At 39.8% G+C, this 19137-nt stretch overlaps 1 protein-coding gene across 1 annotated transcript in view; it reads right to left on the bottom strand.

Annotated features, from left to right (window-relative positions):
- ABCG1 (ATP binding cassette subfamily G member 1) overlaps nt 1-19137 on the bottom strand; it is a 49932-nt gene that overhangs the window by 5352 nt on the left and 25443 nt on the right. The window contains exons 3-13 of the mRNA XM_061359208.1: nt 10288-10405; nt 9764-9896; nt 8320-8370; nt 6369-6514; nt 5546-5669; nt 4510-4624; nt 3707-3855; nt 3433-3534; nt 2166-2334; nt 1878-1978; nt 1280-1438 (exon numbers count right to left, since the gene is read on the bottom strand). Of these exons, the coding sequence (XP_061215192.1) occupies nt 1280-1438; nt 1878-1978; nt 2166-2334; nt 3433-3534; nt 3707-3855; nt 4510-4624; nt 5546-5669; nt 6369-6514; nt 8320-8370; nt 9764-9896; nt 10288-10405 (1367 nt within the window). The remainder of the gene's footprint in view (nt 1-1279; nt 1439-1877; nt 1979-2165; nt 2335-3432; nt 3535-3706; nt 3856-4509; nt 4625-5545; nt 5670-6368; nt 6515-8319; nt 8371-9763; nt 9897-10287; nt 10406-19137) is intronic.

Genomic DNA, 19137 nt, shown 5'->3' with positions numbered 1-19137 from the left:
GCAGTCTTTCATTATGGCAAATCCTCTGTTCTGTGCCAAACCCAAATAGGCAGTGCAAACTTACTTTTTAAGCAGGGGGGACTGAAGCTATTCAAGTTGTTCTTATAATGCAACTTCCCAAAATCATCACAGTTCCAAACACTAGGAAATTACTGACTTTATTTATTTATGTAGACAAGATTTCTTGTGAGGGGAAGGGTAGATGCTGTTAATGGAGAAAAAGGAGTTACTCTCGTCTTCCTAAACCCTTTAAGAGTTGACAAAGCTGCTGTGCTGGGATCTGTTCTTTGAAGGACTTGAACCCATCAAGGAGTTTACAGAGTAAGATGGGCACTCTGACTCACTTGCTCCTCTGGGCTTGAGACCCCTCTTTCTAAACATTATCCTTTCTCACTTCCCACTGAGGACACACAGACCTCCCTCCTTAACCCCACATAAACAGTAACTTCAACCAATTGGTCCTAAAATGTTGTGAAGAGGATAAGGAGCATCTCCAGCTGGGTGGCTTTGGTGGGGAAGATAGATCTTGACCCAACTCCAACCTGTTCTCTCTACATCCCCTCCAGGGCAAAGGTACAGGTATCTGGGGAGAGCAGAAACACAGAGATTGCACAAGAGGGCGATGCTGATCTCCACAGGGTGGCACAGAGAGGGAATCAAATATTCTACTGCAGAAATAGCACCAATGATAGCATCAATGATACCATCAATGTATGTTAATGTCAGTATCACCTGTTATTATAAGCACTACAAAACAGTTCTGCTGTGGAATGGTCACCACAGCACATCTCCTGCCAGGAAGCACAATGGAGCTACATGGCCAGCTTCCAGTGTGACAGTCCTACCAACAGCTGTTTCTCTCCCTCCTTCTGGAGAAGTTGAGTATCTTGGGCAAGCTTTTTCTTATCTCGCCTCCTGCAATCTTTTTGTGTGTGTATGGAAGAACCCTCTCCCAAGCTCCTGATTCTCATAGCTTACCTTCACTTTGTAGATGCATAGAAATGCACCAGTCCCACAGTTCTAGGACCTACTCAGCTTGGGATGAATAGCAAATGACAACCTACCAAGGAGGGACAGGCACAGCCCCACTCGAATGGGGAAAGGAGCCTCATATCCTGTGTGTATATATGCTGTTTAAGCTGATGCCAGTGGAAAGCACTGAGTAGCTGTATCAGATCAAGAAAACTTTTTCCCTGTCATCTCTCAATGTATGTCTTGGGGACACAGCAGTGTTAGGAGACAGCGAGGTTCCTGTGAAACCACAAAACACCATCAGTACCTGGAGGGATGTAGAGGCTGCCCCTATGAGAAGACCCAGCGACTGAGCCACCAGGGACGTCATGGTTCCCAAGGCTGCGAAGAGGACAAATCGGAGTGCATCAGATGGCTGTGAAGTCATCCAGTACACAATACTGCAGTAAGCCACAGGAAACATGATCTGCAAAGAGATACCCTTGGAGTTAGTCTATTAAAGCCAAATATTTGCTGTTACTATGACTAATAGCAACATGGGGATTTATAATGAATCCACATCTCTAAGCCTTTCCATTACATGACTGGAATGGCTGAGAAAAATACATATATATGCCAGAGACTATGATACCTATTGTACTACTTGGGCATTAGAAAACAGATCCCATTTGCTTGTAACCCCCTCCAGTTCCCCTTCTGCAAAAAAGAAGATAGTAATCTGTTTATTAAAATAATTGGGTCAGGTCTAGGCTTTTGTGAGGATGCTTCTGATTTGGACCTGAAGCTTCAGCACACACAGTTTCTCCACTATTCAGATGAATAAAGTAGCAGTACTAATCTTTTTGGCAAGTTGACTTGCCATGAGCTTCAACGATTCTTGTTTTATTGAAGAGTAGAGCATATACCTGAAAAGGAACATCAGCCATGGTTTTGGCGAGATAGTAGGCTTTCAGGCTGTACCAGTAGTTCAGATGCTCTCTAAGAAATACTCCCATCTCAAGAGGAACTACAGAGAACACAAATTAGTAAATTAGGTTGCCAGCATGCAGTATTGTTGCACATAGTAACATAGTTTATCCCTATCTAATCCTGCACTGCTGCAGTCCCATAGTGGGAGTGGAACTCTGAGGCCTTTGACAGACCAGCAATAGTTTCAATGGTCTGTAATGAAATAAGAGAGGTCAGGTACTCACATGTAAGGACAGTTGGCATCAGTGCAGCAAACATAAGAAACAACATGGAAAAAAAGAGGAAGCCAGAGTTGCTGAGGACTTTCTTAGCTTCATTGCCAATGCCTAAGTAAAGCAAGCCGATGAGCAGCCCAATACCAATGTGTGAGGTGATACGCAAGTGTGTCAGGACCTACAAGCAAGGGAAGAGTAGTATTCCTGATCAGAAAGTCTAGGCTCAAAAAACAATGGCAATATGACTGAAATCAGATATACAGACTGCAGAAAAGGAGTACTTATGTCCAGAAAAGCTTATACAGAAATCACAGAATCATAGAACAGTTAGGTTTGGAAAGGACTTTAAGATCATCAAGTTCCAACCCCCCTGCCACAGGCAGGAACACCCCACAAGAGACCATGCTGCCCAAGGCTTTGTCCAACCTGTCGTTGAACACTGCCAGGGATGGAGCATTCACACTGCTCATTTCCTTCTGGCAAACTACACTTCAGCTAAGGAAAACTTACTGTAATGAGCTTCCTAGTGTCAATCAGACCCCTTCCTATAAACTCAGGTCGAAACTGCAAATGATGCAACCTGAAACCTTCCTGACAATGTCATGGAACCATTGGCCCTCATTCATCAGGAGGCTTTCTCTCTAACTAAAAGATAACCTTCCTAGAAGAGAAGAGAGTCAGAAAAGGTATTCCAGGCTAACTTAATCAGGCATAAATTACCCTTCTGTGCCTTCTCTGTAATACAGCATTCCTACAAGAAGTATGAAAAAAAAAAAAAGAAATGACATTTGGAACAACTGCAAACCTTTACAGTTGAACAGAAAAAAAAAAAAAAACACCAAAAAAACCCAAAACAAAACCCAGCAATATTCTTCAATGTCTGCATCAGAAAATAAATTACAATTTCCCCGTGATGGGGATGAGGACAGGACCACATGATCCACGGTCACTGTTCGCACACCTATGAGATATGCTTTCCAAGTGTACCAGGGACTCATCAGCTCATTTAACCACATGGAGTATGTGAAGCTCTATGTTCACTTTGGATTACAAAAGCCCTCCCCCAGGAACATGTCAATTTATTTTTGACCGGTTGCTCACAACGAAGATGGTAGAGTTAAAAGCAAGACTGAAAGATCAGTCTCTTTCCTTTGAAATTCTGTGATGATCTTCATGTATGGGCTGTTGAACAGGAGTTTTAAGATGTATTATACTACCTCAAAACCAACTGAACAGACATTTTGGATACAAAAGATATTATTAAAGGTATTCTTACCGAATCCCTCATGATGGTGAGAAAAGTTCTTTTGAAGAGGATACAGAACTGGGTTAGGCAGCTGGCAGAGAAGCTATGGCAGCCTTCTGTGGAGGAGGAATCCTGTAGAAACACATGAACTTCTTTCTTTGCAGTATCTTGCTTAGTTTTCATTCACAAAACCCTACTCCTATCAGTTATGTGTGCCCAGAAGCCTCCCCCACTGATCAAGGATTTAAACTCTCTCCCCCTCCCAGCTTCAAGCCATGCCCTTTAGTTGTGATATATAAAATACCTCTTCAGAGGGCCTGTGCCAGAGGAAGGGATTCAACTCGTTCTCACCACCAACATCTCTCTTGTAGTCTGTGTCACATATCCTTTCCCGTACTGCCCTTACCAGCCGCCCATTCTGGTCTCCATATTCACCAGATGCTACTTCCATTACTACAAAAAAATAGAAAGCAAGTTATTGATTTACACTTCCGACTAGTTGCAAGCCTCATTATTAGATCCCCTTGATTCAGCAGCATTGACAGAAACAGTGTTGTCTAGAACAGGCTCTATAATGCCACACAAGTTCATACATATATATAAGCACATATTGTAAATGTGTTTTTCTATAAATATTCAGAGTTTTCATTCTGGAAGTTAAACGAGCCATTTTAGGGGAAAGGCAGTGAACATGGGATAGTCTTGGTAACAGCAAATGACAAAAGCCTATTCTTGTGGTCCTTACTGATTCTTTGGAATTAAGAAACAACAATCCAAAAACCCTCTCAATGCTATTAGCTGTACAATACTACAGTGGTATTGCTCAAGATAAAAAAAAACACCCAGAATACTGAAGCCACTTTGAAACCACTAGGATTAATTACTAAGAATTTTATCTTTCCTTCCCCGGACCTGGACTTCCACCAGAGAGAAATACTGACTAAACTTTGCCACTAGATGGCATTCGAATTACTCAGAAAAAAAACTAGTATTTCGAATATTTTGAATTTTGGTACATATATGTATGTATACATGAATGTACATATTACCCTGAAGGTGATAATTAAATACAAAATAAACTATATAAACTATCCAAACTGTCCTTACCAAAATCTGCTGGATTGTGGTAGGTTGGGCAATTCAGACCCAAGTCTCTCAGGTAAGGGACAAGGTTTACTACTTTCCCACGGTAAATGCATTGGCCTTGACTTAAAACATAGAGCTGGAAAACAAGGCAAAGAAAAGAAAGAAAAAGATAAAACCCCATGACATAGTATGCAAATATTTGAACCTGCTATCTGTGTGACAGCAATCCACTAACACAGTGACCTCTTCCTGTCCCTCTGGTAAGAAGACCTTGGGAAGATCTGTCACCACTTGGAGCTACCTTTGCATAGAATTATAACTAATGGGAAATTACATGCTTAAGGTTTGACTTCTGCAAACATTCCCTTCAGGACTTAAAGTACATTAACAGAGAAACAGACTCATTGCAGACAGACACATGCTGAAAACATGCAAGAAACACATTATGGATATTTTGTGCTGGAAGACGAGACTGGTGAATGCAAGAATGGAAGGAACAGCACAGCAATGGGGAACAGCTTGATTATTCTTACTTTTAGCCACACTATTGACTTTCAATAAATTTAACCTAAACACATGTGGTCCACATCCTGTTGTTACGTTGGATAAAAGATCTCCAACTGACTTCACTTCAACTATTATTATCTCACATGAATAAACTCTTCTGAATTTACACCTGTGTAGCTAGGATGAGAATGCGTATTAGCAACACTGCAGACACTGGCACTAAACCTCCCTTGCTCTTAAATTAATCTAATTTACTCCACTGGCATCCCTGTGCCCAGGAGCAGTTTTGGGTGAAGGGGTGAAAACCACAAGTGCAATAATCATAATTTGAGAAACGTACCAACCAGATTCTTTACAAACATTAGATTTAAACAATGGAAATGGGCAGAGAAGAAGAAAAAAACATAATCAAAAAGTATATTTTGCTCCCATTTAATTTCTTTATTTGATTTGGAACCACAGACTAGAATTATCCATGATTTTACCTGAAGAGTGAAGCCTTGATAATAAAACCTACCTAAACCACACATAAAGAATCTGAAAACAATACCTGATCGAACAACTCGAACAGTTTAGCACTGGGCTGGTGAATCGTGCAGATGATGGACCTGCCACCCTGAGCTAAAGCCTTCATCAGAGAGACAACCTGAAAACACGATGCACTATCCAAGCCACTGAATAAAAAGAAACGTTTGTTATCCACAAGTCCATAGGCACCATTCAAAGCAAGCACACGTATTTGCTACCTCTGCCTCTCACTATTATCCTTTTATAAATTTTCCCTGTAGCAGTTTAATTTTTATCATATGCCAATCTTATGCTTTTATTTCTCCATCAGTCTTTTAATTAAGTTGGAAGCATGCCTGAGGATGAAAAATAGACTATTCTCAAAGCTGCCTTAAGGGACTTCTACATTTTAGGACTGCAGATTTAAATGCTCCCAACTTTAATGAATAGATACGTATTCATAGGTCTCCCAGCCTTTCCAGACTGGGATCACAGACTTTGATTCTAAATATGCCACATTCATTATTAAAAGTCACACTTTAAAATGCTTATATTCAAGCTATCTTTTCTTGGAAAAAAAAAAGAAAACTCATGCCACAATCTGAAAATATTTTTCTCTCTCTTTTCCTTGCTGTTTCAGTTTGTGTCTCCCTTAAAAGTCATTTGTTGCATGGTCTGGCAGTTACAGCAGTGACCCAAGGCACTAAGCACCTAAATCAAATTACTTCTTGCGGCATTACTCAGTTCTTACAGGCAACACAAAATGAGTCTTTTCCAAGGACTTAAGAGGTCAATAACCTTTCTGCAGCACTGTTCTACTATATAAAGCAGTATTTGCCTATTTTTAATTTTCGGCCATGAAGTACCTGGTTGGTTCATCAAAAAACATGACAGGAGGATTGTTCACCAGCTCCAAAGCAATGGCAAGACGCTTTCTCTGACCTCCAGAAAGACTCCCAGTCCTCGTATTGGCACATGTCAGCAAACCAAGGGCTGTCAATATTTCCTTTACCTAGAGGAAACACAACAATGCATCATCTAAATTTGTTACACAGAAGAAAAGCCTCTTTACTATTTTCATGGAGTATGTAAAATAGCTCATGACTTCGTTTCACAATCCATATACCAAAGACTTTTTCCATCTAATGTAGGATTTATTAGATTGAGTGGGGCTTAACAATCTACCATTTACTATTTTGACCCAAATTCTATTTGTTTGCCCTATACGACCTGTCTCAGTAAGGAAACCCTGGCTGTGAAAATGAGTGGAAATCAGTTCTTCTGCATCACCCCCTGGATATGGCAAAGATATCAAAACAGCTCTGCAGCATGTGAGAAGTTATTATATTGTGAAACCAAGAAGCTTTTTCAATAGAACTTCTAGGCTCTATGTACATGGGACTGAAGAACTTTGTAACAAAACCAGTAGTTTCTATGGAGCAATGACTTGCTCTTATCCCATCTGTTCTTCACAGACTACTCTTTAAAAGGCAGACACTGATTTTAAGTGTTTCATTCTCCTCAGAGCCAGTTCAGTTGTCACACAGGCTTTCAGACGTTCGGGATTTCCTCAAGGCACAGCCTCAGGAAGGGCACAGCTTGTCCCAGGATCTCAGGAGCAAAAGAAGAACAATCCCAGCTGCCATGAATTTTTTGCTTTCAATGACTGTAGATCTGGCCTAGTAGACCCGTATGAGGAAAAAAAAGCTCTTTGGCATCAGTAAAAACATGAACATAAAAATGAGTGAATCCAAGCCACCTTGCTCATGCAATTAAAACCTCTACCACTTAAAAGGTAGAAAGAAAGCCCAGATATTTAATACTTCACTGAAGTATGGAGAGAGGAGCCTGTCATTTTTTTGAAGTAATATTGCTTGGATGGAGGGAGTTTTCAAGAAAAGGTGACTGACATGGCAAAAAACTGGTTAGACCAAGTAGGGCCTGACCCTGCATTTGTCCTGATTTTCATTTCTAGGAGCTTTCAGTGATAGGGAGAGAAAAAAGAACAAGCCCTACTAACCCTGGTCCTCAGAGGGAGGATCCAAATGACATCCTTCCCTTTATCTCTAGGAAAGATGCTACAGGACATGAGCAGCACTAGCTAGGTCAACTAGAAACATAAACTATGGTTCAATGGAAGATTTTTCACTTGTCCCTATTTCAAACAAGCATCTGTAATGGTGATAACACAAGTGCATAAATTCATAATTTATCTATGGTAAACATTTACCTTACAATTTACAACAATAAAATGAATGACGTAGTCCAGCACAGGCCAGTAACACTAACCAGAAAATGACTGCCCTTCTGGTATGTCTTGAATAAAGGCATACAACAAAGATCTTTTCTCAAAGAGTTCTTTGTAAATACAGTAACAGAGCGGACAAGTGAATTGATTTGTTTGGCCTAGCTTACTAAAGTGTAAATGAATTAAGACTTTCAAATTACAAATAAAATTAACAGCTGTTTCTAGACAAATGTATTTTCCAATGAGAAAAAAATAAAATCTGTGGTTAGCTTATTAAAAAAATAGTAAGAAAAATTGAGAGAATCAAAGCAATCTTAAACTGCCAAAGATACGTTGATTCTTTTAAGTTTCCCTCTCTGGAGCTCTTTCTGGTTCTTAAGGGTCTCTGAGATTGAAGAAATGCCAAATATTTCAATGTGGAAATAAATATATTTGAGGTTATGATTCATTCTACCATTACAAGTCCACTACAATTCAATGTTAGATAAAAATATATGCTTTACAGATCTCACTTCATGGACCTCTGTGACAGACCCAGAAATTCTCTGTTTGATGGACACTATACATACCATTTCTCTCCTGCCTTCATCCTTCTCTTGAAGTTTCAGATGAGCAGATACCTGCAATGTAATACAATGGAATTTGGTTTTTAACTGGTCTGAAGCACAGCAACCAGTTAAAGCAGATGTCTCAGGCACAACATCCCAATGTACTGTTGAAACAACTTTAAACCCAGTCAAGAAAGGTTAAGTTAACTGTAATGTTCAAATGACAACCATCACATATGCCTTTGGACTAGGTAACTGAGTATAATCTGATTTAAGCAACCACACAAGCATCTGACAAAAAAACATATTAGAAAGAAAGGACATTCTGCAAGTCAAAGAGCTTGGGAGGAAGATGAGGGAGTCATGTCTTTTGCATAGCCACTGACTTCTCAGGCAATGCTAGAATCACCGTTTATTGGTGCTCTATCCATATTCTAAGGATAACCAAACTGCCATTCTCCAGCATGTGAACTAATGAGTACAGAAATAAATAATCTTGTGAAAGATGTCATCTGTTGTCCTAAAAGGCAGCTCCACAAAACATTATGATTAACCCTTATTAGAACCAATTAAACTGTTAACGATTTTTGTCAGAGCCCTGACTGATTAATTTAGACAGCAAGTATCATCTGGGACCAATTCTACAAAAGTGGTCCTATGGGATTCTGACTAGAATGTTCACTTAAACAAAAGAGAAGAAAAATTTCCTCACAGAGAAGAGCCTTTGCAGAAGATTAGCCACATAAAAATTACTGTGATTTCTTCTGGCCTTAAAACTTGTGAGCTGATTCTGGCACACAGTATGAGCAAGCTTAGACTTATTTTGATAACACCCTCTGAGAAAAACTGCCTCATTCTCTCAAACTGATCAAAAGGTATTTCTAGACTGCTTGGTCAAGCTGGCAATTACTAAACTTCTGAATGCTATGAAAAACAGTAAGAAGAATTTATGTTCCCTGTAAGTCTTGAGATTATTCTGTTCCTGTTGGCTTCCTGCAAAGAACCAGGAGAGATTTTATACATTAACTTTATTTTAAGATAGGCACAGAGGAGTAGAAGTAGCAGAGACCATGCTCAAGTCAAAACAGCAGTCAGAACATAGAAGGTGGGGAGACAGAGAGAGACAAGGATACTCATCCACCACACTAAAAAGGCTCATTCTGTGCAGGATTTCAGGTTCCACTCTCTAGAAGGTCTAAGGAGTAGAGCTGTAGATCTTCTTTCAAATCCTACTGCTGGTCACAAATCGAAAACGGTAAAGCTAAGGAAGCTAAGTGAAGCTAAGGAACCCCCTAGGAGGATGAGTCTGAAATCAAATTCAAAGCACCATCAAAGTCCAAGCACTTTCATTGAGTGGGATCATACAGAGATAACAGCTCATGCCATTACCAGGCATAAGAACATATGCACAGGACAAAAAAAAGTTTTTCCATTTTCTCCATCCTGAATGAATGAAAAAGCTCACCATCATAGCTTCCTGGACAGTCAGATGAGGTAGGAGCATGTCATCTTGCATGATGTAGCAGGAGACTTTGCGAAATGAGCGTAGGTCACGAGGCTGTCCATTGATGAGAATTTCTCCTTTCATTCCCGTTTCTCTGAGAGGGACCAAGAAAACAAACGGGTGAATCTTGCCTTCGCTTGTGCTGTCACAGGCCTCGCTTCAAGTGTGTACAAAATGTGATTTAAAAAATAGCACAAATGTAAGACATTGAGTCAGATTTGTTACACAGCTAGAACAGACAATTTTTCTGTGTGTGTTTTGGACTTTAAATTGCTTCTTATCATTGGATCAGACCTGTTAACAGATATATCCAAAGTGACCAGAACAGGACAAAAAGAAAAGATATAAGCAGTAAGAATCTCATTCAAAATCTGTGACATATATGTTTTCATCATACACTGGGGTAAGATTTCTTCTGCTGTTTTCTCCAAGGGGCCATCAGGCTAGCTGATCTTATCTTACTTGGGATTTTCATTGTTACTGACCTGTATCCTGCCAGAATGTTCATGAGTGTTGACTTCCCAGCTCCTGAAGGACCCATAATTGCAACAAGTTCTCCACTGCTGAACTTCCCTGAAATTCCTTTCAAAAGGGTCTTAAAGCCTGAAAGAAGAAAGAAAAGTTTGCTGAACCCTTCACAATCATGTCTGGGGAACAATGAAATTTCATTTCCACTAAAGAATGATGACAAACAGGTATTAGCAGATACCTACTGGGAGGTTGATGCTAAGATCAACACACTGCAATAACTATCAAAAGCCAAATTCTGAGTGGCAGCAGCAGCCTCCTCCTGCTACACAAGGATCATGTTAAGATTACAGGATCACACACTCTTGATTCACTCTAGGAAAAGTTTCTAACAGGCCTAAGAAGCCGTGCTGCCATTTTGTAAGTGTCTTCTCAGAGTATTTTACTAGGAGGTTTGCATTTCCATTAAAATACCTAGAACCTCACGGATAACATTAACTCTACGGCCTTGGAGTAGACTGCCCTCCACTCACTGCAGTTTCAAAGCCAAAATTCTGTCCTCTCATCAATACAACAGCTTCTTGGAGAGTAATAGCCATGATCTCAAAGGCAAAGCCCTATGCTTTTCTTCACTCCCCGCTAAAAGAGGTGTAAGAAACACAGCAAAAGAGACATACAGGTGGACCATAAGGACTCTCTTACCAGAGGAACTGTAAAGGCTTGTCTAGACAGGGAGACTGATCACAATAACTCTGTAAAAGTAATTCCTAGGGAAATACTTACTCCAGATTAAGAACATGCAGGGTTTTTTCTCATTTAGATTAATCCACCTCAGAAGGTCATACCACAATAATAATGTCCCAGGCAAAGCTGTTCCAGAATAACCAAATCCAAACATCTCACCTTATTCCTGACTAAATTACCTTTGTCAATAAACCTTCATTTAAACCTCAAACTCACTGTTGCTCTAGGTGTAAGCAAACTGGACTCCAATGAGAATTCTAGATTTGGACTTAGTTGCTTTCATCTTGTCCTGTATGATTCCCATTTTATGGCATAAGCACACTATGGGGAGGGTGGAAAGAACCCTGACTGGCATTTAAATTCTTCAGGATCTCTTTCCCTTTTATTTTTTTTTGCTTCCTTACTTTAATTACCAGTGCTTTTATTTAAAACTTTTAATAATAAATAAGTTAAATAAGGTGTCACAAACCAATCTCGTATTAAAACCAAAAAAGAAGAGTAGAAGATTCATTTCAACACAGTGTTGGGATCTGGCAATCCATTTTGCAGCATTTATATTCCACATGTAAACCTCTCCCAGTCCTGCAATTATCATTAGCATAGGTTGTATCTGGATATTGAAATGCTGTAAAAGAAAAAAAATCACATTGTCTGCAAGCTCCTAGAAAATGAATGGTGGATTATATTCTTCTGATTTCTCTTTCTTCCCAACTCCACAATTTCTTGCTTTCCTTTCATCCTCGCTTAGCACTGTTTATTCTTTCTCTAGTCTCAGTTCACACTCTTTCAATGCCACAGTGAGCAAACTTTTGCACCAAAACCATTAATGTTATACTGCCATGAAGCCTCCCAAATCCACAGCAAGTAATTCTTGAGTATTCCCCAGCCCAGGGGCAAAGCAGTAGCCACAAAAACTCCATCTAGAAGTACCTGATCCTATTATTTTCACAGTAAATGTCCTAGAAAATGTAACTGACCAAATCTATCAAAGTAATCAGTTTCTTAAGTGCCTTTTTTTAAACCACTAATTTTTCACTCTAAAATCCTGTCCTGGACCTGAATAAAACTACTTGTTTGGAAGCTATGCGATATTACGGGTATGAAAACAGCAGTGTAGTCACACTGCCTGTTAATGGCACAAGTCCTAGGAACAAAAGCAAAGGCGATCTATCAAAAGGAACAGCTATTTTGAAGAGAGAATTCCATGAGGACTTATGACTCATGCCAATGTCACCACCCAAACTAGCATCTGAAGGAAAAGTGCAAGGAAGAGATGAGACCTTTCAAACATGACAATATTTATTAAATCTGGAGAGGGATCTTTTACAGGGGCATGTGGTGACAGGAAAAAAGAGAGTGGTTTTAGGCTGACAAGGGGGGGAATTTGGATGAGATGCTAGGAAAAAGGTCTTTACTATCAGGGTGGTGAGACCATGGCACAGGTTGCCCAGAGAATTTGTGGCTGCCCCATGTCTTTCAAGGTCTGGTTGGATGGGGCTTTGAGCAACCTAGACCAGTGGAAGGTGTCCCTGCCAATGGCAGGGGACTGGAACTGGATGAGCTTTAAGGTCCCTTCTGACCTAAACCATTCTATGATTCTATGATAAATGTGACCTACAGAGACAAAGTCCTTTATACTATCCCTTAAGTGTAATGACAACCAGCTACCTCCCAAGCCTATTAAATTTGTAAGGGACTCAAACACTAGACTGTACTACCAATTATTTGTATGATGCACCCACCACATGAACAAGTTATGTACAGCTGGGAAACTCTCACACTGGTCAAAGGCTGGCCAGGCTGGCCTGTCATTAACTTCCACTGGGATAGGGTTTCTTTCACTAGGTCCCACATGTAGTGCACAGGGTAAAGCAGACACTGGTGTCCATCTCTGGTCCCTGTCTGCCTCGCAAAGCAGTTCAACATGATAGAATATCACATGGCAACTCCATTACAACAATTTCTATTGTATGGAAATCTGACTCAGATTGCCAGGGTAAAGACTTCTTGTCAGTTTCATAATAGTCAACTCATGGTGAGTTTCACTATCAGGACAGTAAATATTGCTCAAACTTATAGGGGAGCATAAAGAATATGTATTGCCATGAACACTGAGGGAAGTACAACCTAAAATACACCTCACTGTCTGAAAACATGTATCAACATGCATACCATTACCTAAAACTGAAGCCTTTTCTCTCACTACATATGAGATTTAACATTACATCCATTAAAGTCACTTTTCCAAACATAATTTCACAAATGATAACCAGTTTACCTTTAACTGCAGTATCTTCCCCCTCATTATCTGCACTTGTTTCTGCCCCTCTGGTGTAATTTTAAGTATCCTACACACAATGTTAAATCAGAGCAGGACACATCTCAGCAACTCATTTGCAAACCAGCAGAGGAACATGATTTACGAAGAAACAGAAAAACTCATGAATTTTAGATCAGGATCCCAATCACTGGCATTTTAACTTACTACAAACTCAAAACCATCTCTTCTTTTGACTGGAAGCACATAAGAAGCCTTTCTATTACAAAGGTTAATTTAGCAAACTGACAAAAGGATTTGACATTGTAGCTGTAGTGTAGTGCCCAGTATAATCCTTTATAAGGAACTAAAGTCCCTAAGTAACTACAGCCTTCTCTTTCAGAACATTGAGGCTAATCTTTAACTGAATCAGTTGACCTAAAACTTCTGTATCGGCCACATGTCTTTCACGAGAAACAGATTATGCATTCAGAGGGGACTGTATTCTCACAGTACAGGGACTGTTTTATAGCCATCTGCTGTATATTAGGAATTTCTGACAAGCTTCAATCCCAGTTTACCTGACCCACCTCATTCTCCTTTGGCCACCAGTACATGACCCGTGCAGTAAGTTTTGGTACCCCAGAGTTTCGTTAATGAGAGGCTGAACCTCAAAGCAAACTCACCCCAAGATGAATGTATATTACAGGCCATTCAGTTTGAGCACCACAGTGGCTGTCTCCTTTTGGACTGGACTTACATCAAGACCAAGTTTAGCATTGTGACTTCCAGTTACTTCTCAAAAATCTGTTTTAAATTACAATGCAAAATAGCTTGGATGCTTTCAGTTTTCCAGTGTTCCCTTCCAGAGTTATTATGACCTCACCCTCAAAAATGTATTTAGGGACTGAGGTGTAAGAGAATTCAAATACCAGTTTTCAAAAACTACTCGATATACAAATTTGTCACCAGGACATTAATACACCATCACCAACCAGAATTAGCACTCAGCATGAGTGCTAAGCTGAAACAGAAAATTCAAGTGTGTGAATTCACAAGCTGAAACAGCAAATTCAAGTGATGCAAAGTTTTCTGGTCTTAATTTCACCTCACATTACATTCCGGAGTTCAACTGCTTCTCCTGAAAAGTGAAATGTGTTTCATTTTCCCATGTTACGATTTCCCATGGAAAGCAAACTCCAGGCACTGTGATACTAGACCGGATTCACAGCCAGAAACACATGACTAGCCTGAACAGACCCCTATTCAAGGGGTAGATTTCCCTTGCTGCCTGGCTGCAGCACAAAGCCCACAGCAGCCCCTTCTTTAATGAGCTGATAGACGGTGACATCTTGTCTTTGATGAAGATGCTAAGGGAGTTCTCATTGCTCAAGTCACCAAAGTTTTTGCTAATGTATTTAGCAAGGGAGAAACGTGTTGATGGTTTTATCTGCTTCCTCATGGATTTTACAAGGATTTCTGGGAAGACATGGTTTTACGATTCTCACAATAACTATGATTAACCTGGAAAGAAGTAAGCCACCCCCTCCTCATACTTAGGGTAGGAGTGCATGTTTATGAATGTGACTGAACCAGGACCAAAAAAAATCATAACCAAAACTTACTCCTGCTCTTACAATGAATTTCCTCAGGTACATACTGTCTCTAGGTTTCTGACTAAAATGCTTTAATCATTTGCAATTCACTGCAAGTAATATACTCATCTGTTACTCAGAGAAATGTCACACAGACTCCTAGAAGTTTCTAGGTATTGTAGCCTAATTCTGCATCCATCAGTAGGCAGCAAGAACCCATCCTGGGTCCCGGGTGAGCACCGCAGGCTTTCACTGCTCACTGCAATTAGAGCAGGATTTGCCCTTCCCCATACATCTGAACTGCTTTATCACAAACTCTTCCGAAGGTAGGAAATATGTGTCAGTACCCTCCAAGTACCACTGGCCTGAAATTGCTCTAAGGTTTTACTACAGCAAATAAGGTAACATAGGACATTCCATCTCAAACAGCTCACATTTGGCAAAACTATAAACGACTGAAAACCTAGCCAAAAAATAAGCAACATTTGACACTTGTATGTCAAAACTGAAGAAATCATAACCTACTCTTTCCACACTCTCTACCTGAATCCAGGTAGAAGTGCACAATTTCTTTAATTTTTTTTTTAATTATATGAGAACTGTATTTCTGCATCTTTTTGTGGTGCCTTTTTAAATGGGGTTTGACGTATTCCTGATTAGAAACATCCAGCTGGATACATAGAAGACACGTCTGGCAAGTACTATGTTACTAATGTGCCTTACTTTGATACCTTCAACAGGCAACGTGATTTTTAAACAACGATCTAAATTTCAATACACAAATTTGTTCTTTTACAGCACCATCAGTCAAATTGTTTATTAAATCATGATAACAAACTGCAGCAGTTTCTCGGTCCTGTGTACTGACCTTGTTCCAATAAAGAAACTCAATTTTCCCATTCTAAAATTTATAGGCTGAACTGTCATCTCGTTTTCTTCACATTTCATTCAAAAACACTATGCCAAAGTCCAGGGAATTCTCCAACACAAAACCTGAATAAGGGAAAGTGGAATCAAGAGGTCACATCCAGATCTTTCCTCCTGAGGCAGGAGCAGGCAGTCCTCGTATTATGGAAGAATGTTCCAAGCAAATTCATAACTTTGCTGCTCGACGGCTGAAGACATTTGCTTGGATTACCTACTGCACACCACCACAAGAAAGGGAAAAACAGGCTAACCCTGTCTCCTCAGGACACATTCCCATCACTTTCCCTGAGCTGACTTTCAAGTGTGCCTACACAACCAGTGAGGAGACAGCAAGCCCATCCACCTGGAAACCATTCCTGGGAAATTAAGAACAAAAAGGGCTTATTTCCACCTGCCTGGGCTGCAGGACTGTCACTGCCAGGACAAGACACCATGGCTCTCAAGGAGGGAAGAAAGGTGCGACAGCCCTTGTAGCAGCTGGGGACCTTCCGGCAGCTTGTGCCACCCAGGAATCTGTCTCTTGAGACACATTTTCTCTTCTGAAATACAAATACGACTTACAATTAAATGAAATTACCCCTTCTGCATTACTCATGCTGGGCAATTCAAACCATTTAATTTCAAACTGGATTGCTTGTTTGCTTTATTTTAGTATGAACCAAAAATTAAATCACTTCCCATCGGTAAGATGAAGACACTTGAGGCTTTTCACCTAAACCAAAGTTAGTTCAAAGCCAGGCTGTTTCCGTAAGTTGGCATATCTTCACAGAGATGTTTTCCATGTATTTCTAATTCTGCTATTAACTGTACCTCTATAAAGCCGGGGGGCAAAGTCATACTAGAAACAATAAACATGTTTCAGGTAACTGTCTACCAACTAAAACCTATATGTAATCTCACAGGCCATTGGTTCATGGCTTCCACCATAATTTGTGTATCACAAGCAAATAAACCTTTTTATGATTCATTTTTTGACTTTAGCTTTAGAATCCACATATCCACATATCTCTATCCAGGTCTCTCAGGGATGCAGACATTCTAGAAGAGCGTTTTACATTGTCTAAGCCCTGAGCCCTGCTTTAGAGCAATTAAGGGAATTTACAATTGTAATGCATTCTTGTACCTTGCCTCAGAAAAATGACCTTCATTATGTAAATGTCTATAAAACATCAGGCCAGGCACCAAAACATCAGGACAGAGAGGGCAGAAAAGCTAAATGAGTGCTTGAAGTAACTACATCAAGTTTCTCTGCCTCTAAGTCCTTTCCAACTTGAAAATGAGGAATCTATTCCTCTCAACCTAAAAATATGTCTCTCAAGCTTTTTGAAAAAGAAAGAAAAAAGAAAGAAAAGAGAGAAAAAAGAAAAAAATCTCCTGGGCAGCAAAGCTCTTTCTTTGTGGTGGACTAAACTGCATTTCTTAATATAGGCCACAACCAGGCCTTCTTAAACATATTGCTCTTGATCCACAGCCGATTGCCCACTTAGTGATCAGGGATGGATTATTTGTAACTCAGATGGAGAGCTTAGTCCATGCTCACAGCGAGCCTTGTAGCATTCCATCTACCTAATTTTATATATCTAAAAGTTTGATGCTTAACCTAATTCACTGTTTAGGACCCATAAATTACCAATATAGAGAAACAGACACACCTAACAGATTATTAATTCTACCTATTTTGCATTCCTCTTCTGGGAAGGCATAAATAACCCTCTGGAAGCTCATCTTTCTCTTAACTATAGTGGGAGTTCAGGATAATTAGCTTAGACTAGACACCAAACATCTAGATGCTGTGACAAATCTCATCCTTTGCCAACAAAATCATGGCTGAATTCAGGATCAGTCACAAATAAAATGGACATCAAGACCTCTTCTGTGTTATTTAGATGTCAATTTTATCACAGTCCCTCATTTGCTTGCATGATTGCTATAATCAAGCACACAAATCACACTCAAAATCTTCAAGTTAGATTGGCACATGTTCAGGCACTTCCTACCAAGAAGAGCATCCTGCCCATGTTCAGGATGTACAAATATATCAGATGTTATGTTTTTACTTTATCGTTAGTATTTAGCACTTACTCTGCACTCTGGTATCTGGGGACAGTTCAAAATTCTACACATTTCTGCTTCAAGTTATCTACTAGCTCAAGAACACAGCACTGCATTGACAGCACTTAGATGAAACTTAACCGGAACATCTCAGCGCCTGAGAAATCCAAACGTGCTGTGGAAGACTACATATTAATCAAAAGCTAAATGTTAGAGAACAAACTTTAAAGCAGTTTTTGAATTTTGTTTGTGTGCATGCCTAAGATGTGACTTCTACCAGCACACTTCCTTCGTACTAAACATATCAACTAACTTGCCTTCTGTGGCAAATCAGTAAAATGTACAGTGAATTGGAGCCTACAGACAGATTATAAGCCTCCAAATCAAGATTTATTACATGAAATCCCTAGTTATTGTAGGCCACGTTGTATAATAAAAGAGAATGCATTGATGAGAAGATGGCAATCCAGATGTGGAACTGCGCTCTAGCAGAAGAAGAATCTTAAACCAAATTGTAGGTTATAAAGAATATGAAAAATCCCTTTAATGGCATTGTTCTTTCAGATCTTGAGCTTATGCAAGGCATTGTCTCTGACAGTCCACATTGTGTAGTCAAAAAAAATCCCTAAGTAAAGATTTCACTCTTCTGAAACTTCAAAATAAGAGTTGTGAGTTGGGTGCACCGTGTTCCTTCTCTATTTTGCAGGCTGCTCACGCATTGTTTTAGTATCTGAATACTGCTTTTCTTCAGAATAACTAATTAGATATGACAGTGTTAGCCCTGCAACCCCCTAATTTTCAGTTTGAAGGTTTAATAGACTTGCCTTGTCTGGCTGTTTCACATCTCTTGGCCAGGCAATGTTTCTCTATAAACAAGATGTATTTTATGTACAGGGAATCAACAAGTAACAGGCGACTGAAGTGCTTGCAGGTAGACACAGAATTTACAGAATTTCTTGTAAAAAGAAACATGTATTTCTGCAACAGTACAGAGGAGCAGGAGTCAGTGGCATTCTGAGTACTTGCTCCTGCAACTGCTGATTATATCTCATCACCATGCTGTGAGATGAATGGGTTTTGTGCCAGGCCCCTTTAGGTCTACACTCTGCACAGCTATGAGAAAGCAGAGCTGAAGTACATAAGTAACTCATCATACCACTAACAGGCCAAGGTAACTACTAGACACTCTTCCTGTTAAAGGAATAAATACCTCATATGGGTTAGCACCAGTCCCATTGGAACAGCTACTCTGAGCCTTTCCTTGTATACACCTTTTCTGTATAGTCCTACAG

This window comes from Neopsephotus bourkii, unplaced genomic scaffold (genome assembly GCF_033783945.1).
Source record: "Neopsephotus bourkii isolate Nb327-2 ecotype Australia unplaced genomic scaffold, CSIRO-AGI_Nbou_v1 NB_962, whole genome shotgun sequence".
Classification (NCBI taxonomy): domain Eukaryota; kingdom Metazoa; phylum Chordata; class Aves; order Psittaciformes; family Psittacidae; genus Neopsephotus; species Neopsephotus bourkii.
This window is presented reverse-complemented; position numbering and strand designations above follow the sequence as displayed.